The sequence below is a fragment of the Thermobia domestica genome, chromosome 14 (assembly GCF_964235325.1).
Source record: "Thermobia domestica chromosome 14, izTheDome1.hap1.1, whole genome shotgun sequence".
Classification (NCBI taxonomy): domain Eukaryota; kingdom Metazoa; phylum Arthropoda; class Insecta; order Zygentoma; family Lepismatidae; genus Thermobia; species Thermobia domestica.
Genome location: NC_137467.1, coordinates 25,454,476 through 25,466,927, shown reverse-complemented (window position 1 = coordinate 25,466,927; position 12,452 = coordinate 25,454,476). Strand labels below are relative to the sequence as shown.

Genomic DNA, 12,452 nt, shown 5'->3' with positions numbered 1-12,452 from the left:
TTGTGGGCAGGATGTGTTTTTCTTGTCTCAGTTCTCCTACAGTGGCAGCAGAAACTTTTTATCATTTTCTGGGAATCAGAGCAGAAAGTTTGTGAACAAAATTTTACCTATAATAAAACTCTTTTGCTTCGTGCATTTCTCAGATTAAGAATGATATTGTTTCTCGAAACCAAAAGTAAGAAAAGAAATATTAACTCAAATTTCTTTTGTATAGATTTATATGGTGTACAACTTTAAAAATCCGTGCATGTTATTCTATCTACCAACATATAGGGGAAACCGGGGTATTCACGAACATTTAAGCTTTGATTACAAATAACTCTTTCGTTTTTGAAGGTAAAATATAGATTTTTTATGTACAGAAAGCTTGAAGATTTTCCTGTTTACTAATGTACAGAGGAAGGTCAAAATTAACATTTTTCAACACATCAGTGAGATGTTTTAAAAATGTACCTATGTTCGGAATTGCCTCCAGTGGTCGGGGTAATCTCGAACATACTGTCTACTTTCAACTTTCCTTTACGAAAGAAGTGAAATGCATTAAAATACATTAAAAATATACCGTAATTTAATATTTAAATTTTAAATAAGAATTATAATTACAGACATAACTAATGAACATAGCAAATAATAAATATAGCAAACTATTCTAATTAATAAAGCTAACAATTCTTATTACCAAGACATGATCTATTTCCAAAACCAATTTCATTAACTTATTACTTACTTTTCAATTAAAAATATTAATTTTTTTAAATAATTTATTTCACACCATGATGTAATACCAAACACTCCGAGGTAATGGCGAATATTCTGTCTGGCATTTCCCCATGGGACACCATTTTATTGTTAAAGTTGAAACTAATTGTTGACTGCATATAGGCTAGTAAGATTACAAAGAACTAATGCTCAACTATAGGGAATATATAGCCTCATCTGTAACAATATAAATAAGATAATATCCAACTTACTTTGCCCACATTGTTGAATCAACGTTATAAGTAAGTCGACAAAAACAACAACACGTCTTCTTCCTGGCAATCTATTCAACTGACTGTCTCCAAATTTATGCTACACTTTTCCAGGTCTCACCGCTAGCGCGCAGCAAAGCCGTCTGTTTTCTAAGCCTAGGCGTAAACTTGGGTGTTCGGCATTACCTTAGTGTTCGCGAATACCCCGGTTTCCCCTACGTACGAAATTAACTTTTTTCATCCGAAAGATATCAGAAAATATTCTTGTCCTCAATCAACGGGAATTCTCTTTTTCAAACTTTGATACATTTTTGTCAATATTTGGTCAATGATAGAAATGAATGACTGATATTCATGGAGAAAAATCGAATTATGAATTTGGTGAAACACGTGTTACGATACATGTATCTGTCACAAAGTAATGGTTTTTCAAGGGACGTTATATCGGTAAACACTAAAATTTCATCTATTTAAACTAAAATAGACAACTTATGTCATGCACTAATTCTTGTGTACACTCAGCGACAAAAGTACATTCTGTTTGGTAAAATCTATTTTGGCAATAACGGTGGTATGGGTTGAACGTACTACGTTGATATGGTTGGAGCGTACAGAAAATTATATATATATATATATATATATATATATATATATATATATATATATATATATATATATATATATATATATATATATATATATATATATATAATTTACTGGAAACTGTACTCAAATTGCCCTTTCATTCTGAAGTTATTTTCCCATCAGGAAGTCGCCGTCAGAAAGAGGGATTGCCGCCGGAGGCAGCCGGCACCCGTCTGAGGCGGAACGCCGATCTACTTGTTCAAAGTTGCCCACCTTTTGCCGAAGTGGCAAGCGGTCGAAAATCTTCAAATAAAATGCTATTTGCCGACTCTTTGCCGACTGTTGCCGACCGTCAGAGTCGGCAAAACAATCGGAAAGGCCTTTTGCCGAACCTCTGCCGACTCCTTATACTGGCCTCTTTTCGACAGCGACGCATTTAATGCTCATTTCCACCTGTTTGCCGACTGCTCGGCAAGGCAACTATTCGTCGCGGTCGAAAATCGCGGGGAAAGGTGCCGGCAATCCGACCGCGGCATCTGGTTGGCATGGACAAATTGTCCGACTGTAGGCGGCAGGATCCTGATGGGGTTATGAAACTAATTTCATCAAACGGAAATAGCTTTTGACGCTGACTATACAAGAACTAACGTACCCCTGGGTGTTACCGCGAACAATAGTTTTAATCCCTTCCTCTAGCTACAAATCATTTAGGGGGCCACGGTGGTTCAGTGGTAAAGCGTCCACCTCTGTCGCATGGGATTATTTGTTCGGTCCCAGCTAGCGCCAAGTAAACTTTGTGGTGGACAAACACCGTGTAGGGGGTTCTCGGGGTTCTGCCGTTTCCTCCCACTTTCCTGATTCTACAATTTCCTTCATTTCTCATCATGACCGTCTCCTTTAGCCTACCCGGCATAACCGTGGGATGTGCAGAAAACTCAAAGATTTTGTTTCATTTCATTTTTCATTAATGTGCTATAATAAATTCAGGATTTACTATAACTAAGACAGTCAAAGAGGTATTGCTAAAATACCAAGAGTGTAATCAAATTTCGGTACTTTTTGCAACATCCAGATTTAATATAAGCAGATTAAAATTTGCAATTTTAAAAATACCAGCATAGAGGCATTTTTAAAATTGCAAATTCGTAAGCTATTTTGTGTAGTTTTTCAGTGCCCAAGGGATTAACATAAATGGAACAAGAATTCAGATGTTGTCATTACTAGAATTTAGAAAGATAAGTTTTCAGAAGTACAAATATGAAAAATCAGAAATAAGCATTTCCGTAGGAACTATTAGATTTGAAGTGCACATTTTCAAATTGTACGTGCCCTTTAAGAAATCATTGCTTATTCCAGGTTGAACACTAGTTGTTGAAATGTTGGTTTAACCATTTTCATATGAAATATTTTTATCGATTTTATGTCTCTCTCTTTCTCTCCCTACGGGAGGCGCATACTTCTCTCTCGAAAAGCAGTTAACGTACAATTACCAGCCTTATTTACGATTTTGGTCTTGACCACAACCTAAATTCTCTTCGGAGTTTGTTAATTGCTCTCGGAAAACACCCATCTGGCCTGTTTGCTCTCATATTTATTAGCTTGAAGCTAGAGTGCGGAAATTTATTCTATTTCCAGAATATTGTTTTTTTTTTTTTTTTTTAATAAAAAAGAAATTACAACCCAGGTTGATTTTCTCGTTTTGTTCACGGTTTCTACACAGGTTCATTTTCATAAATAATATAACCAAGAACAATTATGTATTTTGTATGAAAATATAATTGAACAGTTCGTTAATTGAATATTAACTAACTAACTCACCCTACAGCCCACGTAACCTGGAGATTAATAGCCACATTCACGAAGTTTTCCATTGACTTCTGTTCCTATGCAATTGGATCAGGTTTCTACTTTGTATTTCTATTTCTGCGCTATCCGTTTTAACCCTTCTATACCCGCCAGGGATTTGAAGTAAATCGTAGGCTCTAATGTTGGGAGACCTGGTGATCCCTCTAATTATCACAGAGTAATGATTGATAGACTACATGGTTGGAAAGCTTATGGAACACAGATTAAAATGAGGTAATACTTGTGGAATTCCCATCCTATTCGTAGAAGAAGAAGAAGAAGAAACAAAAATGTGATTTACGGCAAAAAACTGAGACTCAAAAAAAAATGGTCAAATATGCTCCCCTCCTCCTTCGCCATATAAGGAACAAATAGGGTATTACCATATAGTGGACTACTTCATTACTTCACATACCAAGTTTTATGAGTGTATCCTCAAGGAGGGGAATGCCGCCCAAAAAAACTGATGCTAAAAACAAAAAACATGCGAACTTTACCTGGCTCCTACGTACATAATATATATATATATATATATATATATATATATATATATATATATATATATATATATATATATATACAGGATGGTAGGTAACTCCACCGACAAACTTTGGGAGGCTATTCCTTATACGAAATGAAAGAAAAAAGTTCTAGTAAACATGGGCCGAAAAATGCCTTCTTTCAGAGTTATGATCTATTGAAAATTCGAAAAATCATTTTTCAAAACTCCCTAGCTCAGAAACTATAGGACCTATCCCAAGCGGTTTAAGGAATTACACAGGAACTAGTATGTTCTCTACCTAAATATCCATGTTTTACCATCTTCTGTTATCGGTGAAAGGAACTCTGGAAAGGAAGTTGAAGTATAGGGATACTCCTTTAAGACAAGTTGAAGTATAGGGGTACTAATGGTGCGTTTCTTTCGCTGGTGCCGGTGAATTCTGAAACATGGATATTTAGATAGAGCGCATACCGGTTCCTGTGCAATTCCTTAAAACGCTTGGGATAGGCCCTATAGTTTCTAAGTTAGGGAGTTTTGAAAAATGATTTTTCGAATTTTCAATGTATCATAACTCTGAAAGGAGGCATTTTTCGCCCCATGTTTATTAGAACTTTTTTCTTTCATTTCGTATAAGGAATCGCCTCCCAAAGTTTGTCGATGGAGTTACTTACCACCCTGCATATATCGGCGAAACACTTCATCCTCCAGGAATATATTGATAAAATTTTCTTCCTAAGCTTAATTATTGGCTGAACCGCTACAGTTGGGTCAATGGGTGATTACAGGTTAATATTGTTCTCCCGTCTATGCCTAGTATTTCCAATGGTCTCTTTCGGATTGGGTTTCCAGTTAAAATTTTGAAAAACGTTCCTACTTTCTTTAATTCTGGTTACATGGTCTCTCCACGTGAATCTCATTTACATAATGACTAACAATGTTAGGTAAACAGTATAAATTATGCATTTCTTCGTTATAACTGGAAGATAACAGTACACAACACAGTTAACACAGATATAGCAAGCGGCGCAAATTTGTCTTTAACATTGGGGCGGAAGACGGGTAAGACCGTTCCCATACAGGATATCTATCTATCTATCTATCTATCTATCTATCTATCTATCTATCTATCTATCTATCTATCTATCTATCTATCTATATGGATTTATATACAGGGTGCAGCACGTAAAACCGGCCCGTCGTAATATTCTGGTATATTGTGTTTTTGGCAACTCTTAAATAATATACCTTCCTACCAAGAGATGGCGTGTTGAGGTCGGGTCGACTTACGTGACCTGCAGTAGTCACGTGCAGCCGCAGCCAGTGAAACTTGTCGAAACCAGTTGAGAAAAAGGCCTCGTTGTGTTAAGCCGGGCGAGTGTCAGTGTGTGATAATGCCGTATTCGATACCCGAGCGTGTTGCCATTGTTGAAGGGTTCATTCTCACTGGATCTTTTGTGAAAACAAAGAATTTGTTTCGGGAGAAATTTCCAGGACGTTCTGTGCCAGCAAAAAGCACCATTCAGGAATTGATTGAAAAATGGCGGCGTACAGGATCGGTTCAAAATGCTTCCAGGAACAGACGACCATCTGTCTGCACACCTGAATTAAAGATGCAGGTGGAGGAGATAATGACAAGAAGTCCTCGAAAGTCAACCAGGAGATTGAGTCAACAGGTTCATGCGAGTGAGAGAAGTTGCAGACGTGTTTTAAGGGGACTGAAGTTAAAACCGTACCGGATAAGTGTTGTGCAAGAACTGAAGGAGCCTGGCCTGCAGAAGAGGGTGCATTTCTGTTCATGGCTGTTGAGCAATGTTGCCAGTGGTTTCTTGGATCCACTAATGCTCATCATGAGTGACGAGGCGTGGTTCCACCTGTCTGGGTACGTAAATTCCCAAAACAACCGGTATTGGTCGACAGAAAATCCACACGCAATCCACCAGGTACCCTTGCATGATGAGAAGATTGGTGTTTGGTGTGCAATTTCCGCCACACGCGTTATTGGGCCCATATTCTTTGAGACGACAGTGAACAGTGACGTGTATATGGGAATCCTGGAGGAGTTTTATACACACTTGACCGAAGAGGAGCGTCAGTTATGTTACTTTCAGCAGGACGGTGCAACATGCCACACATGAGCTGCATCATTGTTTCTTGTGCATGAGATGTTTACACCAGAGAGGACAATCAGCAAAGGCTTGTGGCCTCTTCGGTCACCAGACTTGTCCACGTGTGACTTTTACTTATGGGAACTGTTAAAGGGAAGAGTATACGAAACAAATCCACACACAATTGAAGAACTCAAGACCAGGATCCAGGATGTCACGGTAGCAGATAAATACGGTAATAAAATTTAGAAAAAGATAGCAAGAAGCGCTTTTCTGTAATCAATTAAGCATCTCAAAAGTACATTTGTACTCCATTCTCATCTCAGAAATCTACTACAAATTTCTTGTTCAATATTATGAAAATGTTACACGATACATACATATGTGTTACTTTTAGGTGTGCATTTATCACTGTTAGTAGTAATGTGCATGTCACACTTAGGAGTACGTGTGCCACTCTTAGAAGTACATGTGACACTTAGGAGTACGTTTGTCACTGTTAGTACTATTTGTGTCTCTTAGAAGTATGTGCATCACTTTTAGGAGTATGTTTTTCACTGTTAGTACTACGTGTTTCACTGCTAGGAGTACGTATGTCACTGTTAAGACCAGTGTGTCACTCTTAGGAATTCATGTGTCACTTATTTGTCTTCATGTGGTGTACACGTGCACTATTACTTGTGGTTTAAGTATGATATTCTGTAAATGGAATCAATGGACACACGGCGTTGAGCTGAACAGAATTAAATGTTTGAGCGTAAATTCCAAACTAGTAACAATGGATAGTTGTTTCTCTGTAGGAACGAATCTTTTCGTCTTTTACGTACTCTAAATGTAATAATATATATACATTATTATGTTATTAGGTTGCTTGGGTTCGTTTCCTGTGGGCTACCGTTTGAGTAAACAGATTTAATGGTATCGGGTTTGATCTCTGAAGATCCTCATACTGATTCATGAAAGAAAACAGACTTTTGGACTAAGAAATACCAACCCACAAGTAAACATTAACCAACTAAGAACTAAACTGGTGAAACTCAGGATTCGAACCATGGACTTTTGATATATACCGTGTTCGTGATTATTCCCTGCGTCCACCTCAGCTGGATCAGCTGATCGTTCCATTCGTGGTTACCCAGTATACGGTCAGTGTTCGGGGAACGTTGGGTGCGATATATATTTCTTTCTCATGTATTCCACAAAAAACAATACCAACCTGTTGCACTGCTGAAACTGCAAACATAATAAATAAAATACATGCACAATACTTATCCTCTAACGCAAAATATTATTATATAGCATGCACACTTTTACGGCACTTGCATATCAATTAACTCACACAAAACATATATTTGATACGTATATTTTAAGCTTTTCACATACTATGATACTTTACATTTTACAAGCACTCAAATATGTTTCAAATTGTAATGATGTGGCCCCCGTATTACGCGACGACCGAATATTGATATTTTCGTGCACGTATTCTCGGTTATGAAAATCGAATAATTGATAACGTAGGCATGAACACTGTTCACTGATGACGAGAGTTTTTAGCACTGTTTATTAGGATGTTCACTCCTCCTGCATGCTGGTTCCATTCTTGCTAGCACTGGTTACTCCGCTACATCATTTTCTAGTTTTTATCAATAATTAAAACTTAGATTCATTTTCATATTGAAATCTTCCTTTTAAATTACTTTTTTAGTTAAAACATTTTTGATGAAATTAGCACAACGAATTGTATCGAAACTTTTGACTTTGCAATTATCACTACAAAATATTAGAGTGGTTGGTGGTATATTTTAATCTTTTCGTTACCAAAGTTCCACTTTCCGCGTTCTTGATTTTGAGTGTCCAGAAGCACTGATCGCTCTTCTTGCCTCAACGCATTTTCACAGACAAAGAGAGCGGATTGATACGAATGATGTAAGCATATAGTTCCTATAAAACTGCACATTATTATTAAACATTTTAGTCACTTAAAGATCATTAAGCAAGTGTTATGTCTATTAATTGAATGACCAATACGTAGGCACTAGATTGTTCATTGAATCAATAATTGAAGATATTCATATTTTAGACAGCAGACTGTGTAGGTGTGAGTGATGGAACGAGCGAATACGGTAACTTCCCAAATACGGTTCGGCGAGAGGTGCTGAAGTCTCTTGAGAACAGAGGCACCTTCTGGGTAGAAAAATTTTCATGGTTTCGCTCTTTTGCGAATTTCGACTGGCTAGGTGCTAGTTCCAAGAATTCCCCTTGAAAATACGAGGGTTGGTTAAAAGATACACAACTTTACTGTCACAAAGTGTCATATTGTGTATACAAAACATTGTTACACATATTCCTAAGAAGGACACCTATACTCGAAATGGCTACACATGAAGTCCTAACAGTGACATATGTTCACCTAAGAGTGACAAACGTAGTATTAAAAGTGAGACACGTAGTCCTAAGTGACACATGAATTCCTAAGAGTGACACACGTGGTTCTAACAGTGGTACACGTACTCCTAAGAGTGACAAACGTAGTACTAACGGTGACAAATGTAATACTAACAGTGACAAATGTAGTACTAACAGTCACAAACGTAGTACTAACAATGACAAATAAGTGACACATGAATTCCTAAGAGTGACACACTGGTCTTAACAGTGACATACGTACTCCTAGCAGTGAAACACGTAGTACTAACAGTGAAAAACATACTCCTAAAAGTGATACACATACTTCTAAGAGACACAAATAGTACTAACAGTGACAAACGTACTCCTAAGTGTCACATGTACTTCTAAGAGTGGCACACGTACTCCTAAGTGTGACATGCACAGTACTACTAACAGTGATAAATGCACACCTAAGAGTAACACATATACTCCTAAGAGACCGAAGTAGTCCTAACAGTGCCTCACGTACTCCTAAGACTGTCACACGTAGTCCTAAGTGACACATAAACTCCTAAGAGTGACATGTAGTCCTGACGCACGTACTCCTAAGGGTGACACGTAGTACTAACAGTGAAAAACGTACTTCTAAGAGACACAAGTAGTACTAACAGTGACACATGTACTCCTAAAAATGACACACGTAGTCCTAATGACACATGTAATCCTAATGACACACGTACTACTAAGAGTGACACACGTACCCATAAGAGTGACATACGTAGAACAAATAGTGACTCACATACTACCAACAGTAATACACATGCTTTTAATAGTCATACACGTACTTCTAACGGTGACACAGTATTCCTAACACTGGCACACAGTATTGTAACAGTCACATGCGTATTCCTAAAAGTGACACACACATACTTCCAACAGTGACACAATACTCTAACAGTTGCAAAGATACTACTTAAAAGTAACAAATAAAACTAATGATTTTAAAGTGATGATCTTATTACTATGCAATCTGCAGAATGACATGAAGAGAAAAAAAAGTAGCGTTAATTCTATTGCTAATTTCTCAGCCGGTTTCATCTGCCGAGGATAAAATACGTTAAGTAAAATGATACGACTGCATAATGAGATTTCCCCTTCTCTCTTTTCTTTTGTGCTATTACTACGTGACTAGAATACATAAGAGAGTTAATCTGGTAAATTGCATTACCCTGTGAGAATCAGTTGTTGAATGGGAACTAGAAACCAATTATCTAAAAGGCATTAGTCATTAACTTAAGGGACACGGAGAAAGAGAGAGTATGTGTGTGTGTGTGTAACACTGTTTCTGTTTCATTGCCAAAGTACGATAATAAGAGGTACCAATAATGGATAGTTACAAATCATGCTACAACATGTATTGCTTAGTGATAGTAATTTTGAAATAGTGAGCTTTAGGAAAGAAAATCTGGAACTAGTTTCTGTAATGAGAATTATATTTACTTAAGCTACACGGGTTATCATTTTCACGGTACGTACTTTCGATTAGGGTTAGGAATTATATTTCCGAGCTTTCGGCATCTATGGCAACGTTAGCCGCGGTACTTCTGTTTCGGGGTACTCCCGTTTCCTCCCGCATTCTCATTCCATCAATTCTTCTATCATAATTCACTTGCCTTAATCATCCGTCTTCCTTAGCATAAAGGACTCAATCATGGCCCACATAGCACACCGCAATGGACAACGGAACATCTCTGGATCATCCGAATCTGCTCCCAGGACATCCATAGGACCATTGCGGGATTTCCCGACGTCCGCTAATATCCCGGAAAACGGGATATTCAACTGGACTTCAAAGGGATATTCACTGGTAAATCGTGGGATAATGTGGTCCTAGGTGTGTCGAGTGTGGAATTTCCCTGGGATCTCCTGTCCCATACGGAACGTCCTGTGAACATCCTACGTGGGAATCCCTTACGACGTCCCATACAGGACGTCCATGGGATGTCTACTCATTGTCCCGATAATCCCGGAAACTATAATTGGGATAATTGAGATTAAACTGTAACGTCTTAGCTACGTCGTGTGCTATGTGGGGGAGTTAAACTGAAACGTTTCAATTTTTACCCTTTTGCACTTTGCAATGGACTTTTGCTGTTAATTCAAATTGGTATTTCCCGATCTTCTATTACCTTGGTACTCGTCAGTTTACCCAAACCTTATTATTATTATTTTATGTCTGACTTAACGTGTTTATCATTTGCGTTCTTCTGTCTATTGACAGATAAATGGATAAATTGACTCGCTTTATAAGGCTTCTATTACTTTTGTATAACCATATTTTAGCCTAATACCTAAACCAACTTAACTTTCCACAGACATATTCAATAAGTATATATGTATAATTTTTTTGGTCTTAAATACTATATTAACCAAAAAATTATTTAATTTTTCTGTTTAGAAACATTTTCCCACTATATTGTTATAAAACGGAGAAATCCATTGTATTGATGCTCTATGTCTCTCTAGTATATTCTCCAATCACAATCCAATCACAATCCAAACTTCTTTTTCACTCGTGCCGAATTGGTATACCCTGTCCACAGCTTCAGACTCCGCATCTTTTTTTTTTTTAAATCGAAAACACAATGTTTCGTCCCCTAATTTAATTGAACTGTCCCTTATGAATAATGTGGAGTTGGTGGAAATGCGATAGAACTTTTCACATTTGACCTTTAGATTTATACTCTGAAGTATCGAACACTAAACGTACAAATAAGAGAAAATGAGATAGCTGCTTACCCTATTTACATGGTCTCTCAGCACATTGGAGTACACCATGGCAACAGCTTCAAGAGCCATGAATGTTATAAAACCAATGATCCAAGGAACAACTAATCCTGAATTCTCCTGCAAAACAACAAACAGAAAACATATCTTATAATACATTCTAAAATCATGAAAATTAATACTGCTAGTGGTTAATAATGAACAAGTAGACCATTGCAGCGAAATAATAATTTAAACCAATCTTAATGTACAATGTTGTAGCAATAAGACGTTCTACTTTAAAAACTGTAGGTCCATGTCTCGTATAACCTCAGTACTAAAAAGAGACAGTAAGTTCTGATCAAGTTACCAATTTAGCCTAATTAATATTTTATTTCAGTAAGTTCTGATCAAGTTACCAATTTAGCCTAATTAAGATTTCATTTCAGTAAGTTCTGATCAAGTTACCAATTTAGCCTAAATAATATTTCATTTCAGTAAGTTCTGATCAAGTTACCAATTTAGCCTAATTAATATTTCATTTCAGTAAGTTCTGATCAAGTTACCAATTTAGCCTAATTAACATTTCATTTCAGTAAGTTCTGATCAAGTTACCAATTTAGCCTAATTAACATTTCATTTCATTTCAAAATCTTTTCTCTTCTCTCAGTTTCTTCCCTTAACAATAAGGTAGAAGATGGTGATCTATAAGGGTCATTTCAAAACTCTTGCACACAGCGCATGCGCGATCGTTTGAGTGGTATGATCAAGTTCAATTTTATGTCAGTTTTGAGTCAGTGTTTGGGGTTGACAGTTGTGTTTGTTTTTGCTCATTTTCGTGGCTGTGCTCTGAGAAATTCAGTGTTAAAATGAAAGGTGAGTCCGACTTAGGTCGGTTTAAATATAATGATCAGCGTTCCTATATCAAAATCGAAATACTACGTGGAAAGAATCCAAGTGAAATTTACAACGCTTTGCAAGAGGTTTGTGAGAATAGTTTAGTGGATCGTAGGACTGTATCACGGTGGTCAGGTCAGTCCGTTTCCATGAAGATCTTCTAAGCACTGCGGACAACCCAAGAAGTGGAACACCATCAACTGCAACAGACTACACATCTGAGATTATTGTGAATGACATTTCGAAAGAGGATCGACGAAAAATATGTGAGGAAATTGCACATGACGTCAGATCGTATCTGCCACTTCAGTTTACAGAATCATTACTGAAAAGTTAAAGATGAGAAAATCGCTGCCGGATAGGTTCCGCATGATCTGAGTGAAGAGCAGA

At 37.2% G+C, this 12,452-nt stretch overlaps 1 protein-coding gene across 1 annotated transcript in view; it reads right to left on the bottom strand.

Annotated features, from left to right (window-relative positions):
• LOC145669578 (uncharacterized) overlaps positions 1-12,452 on the bottom strand; it is a 632,206-nt gene that overhangs the window by 60,572 nt on the left and 559,182 nt on the right. Inside the window, exon 5 of the mRNA XM_081737789.1 lies at positions 11,199-11,306. Within this exon, the coding sequence (XP_081593915.1) occupies positions 11,199-11,306 (108 nt within the window). The remainder of the gene's footprint in view (positions 1-11,198; positions 11,307-12,452) is intronic.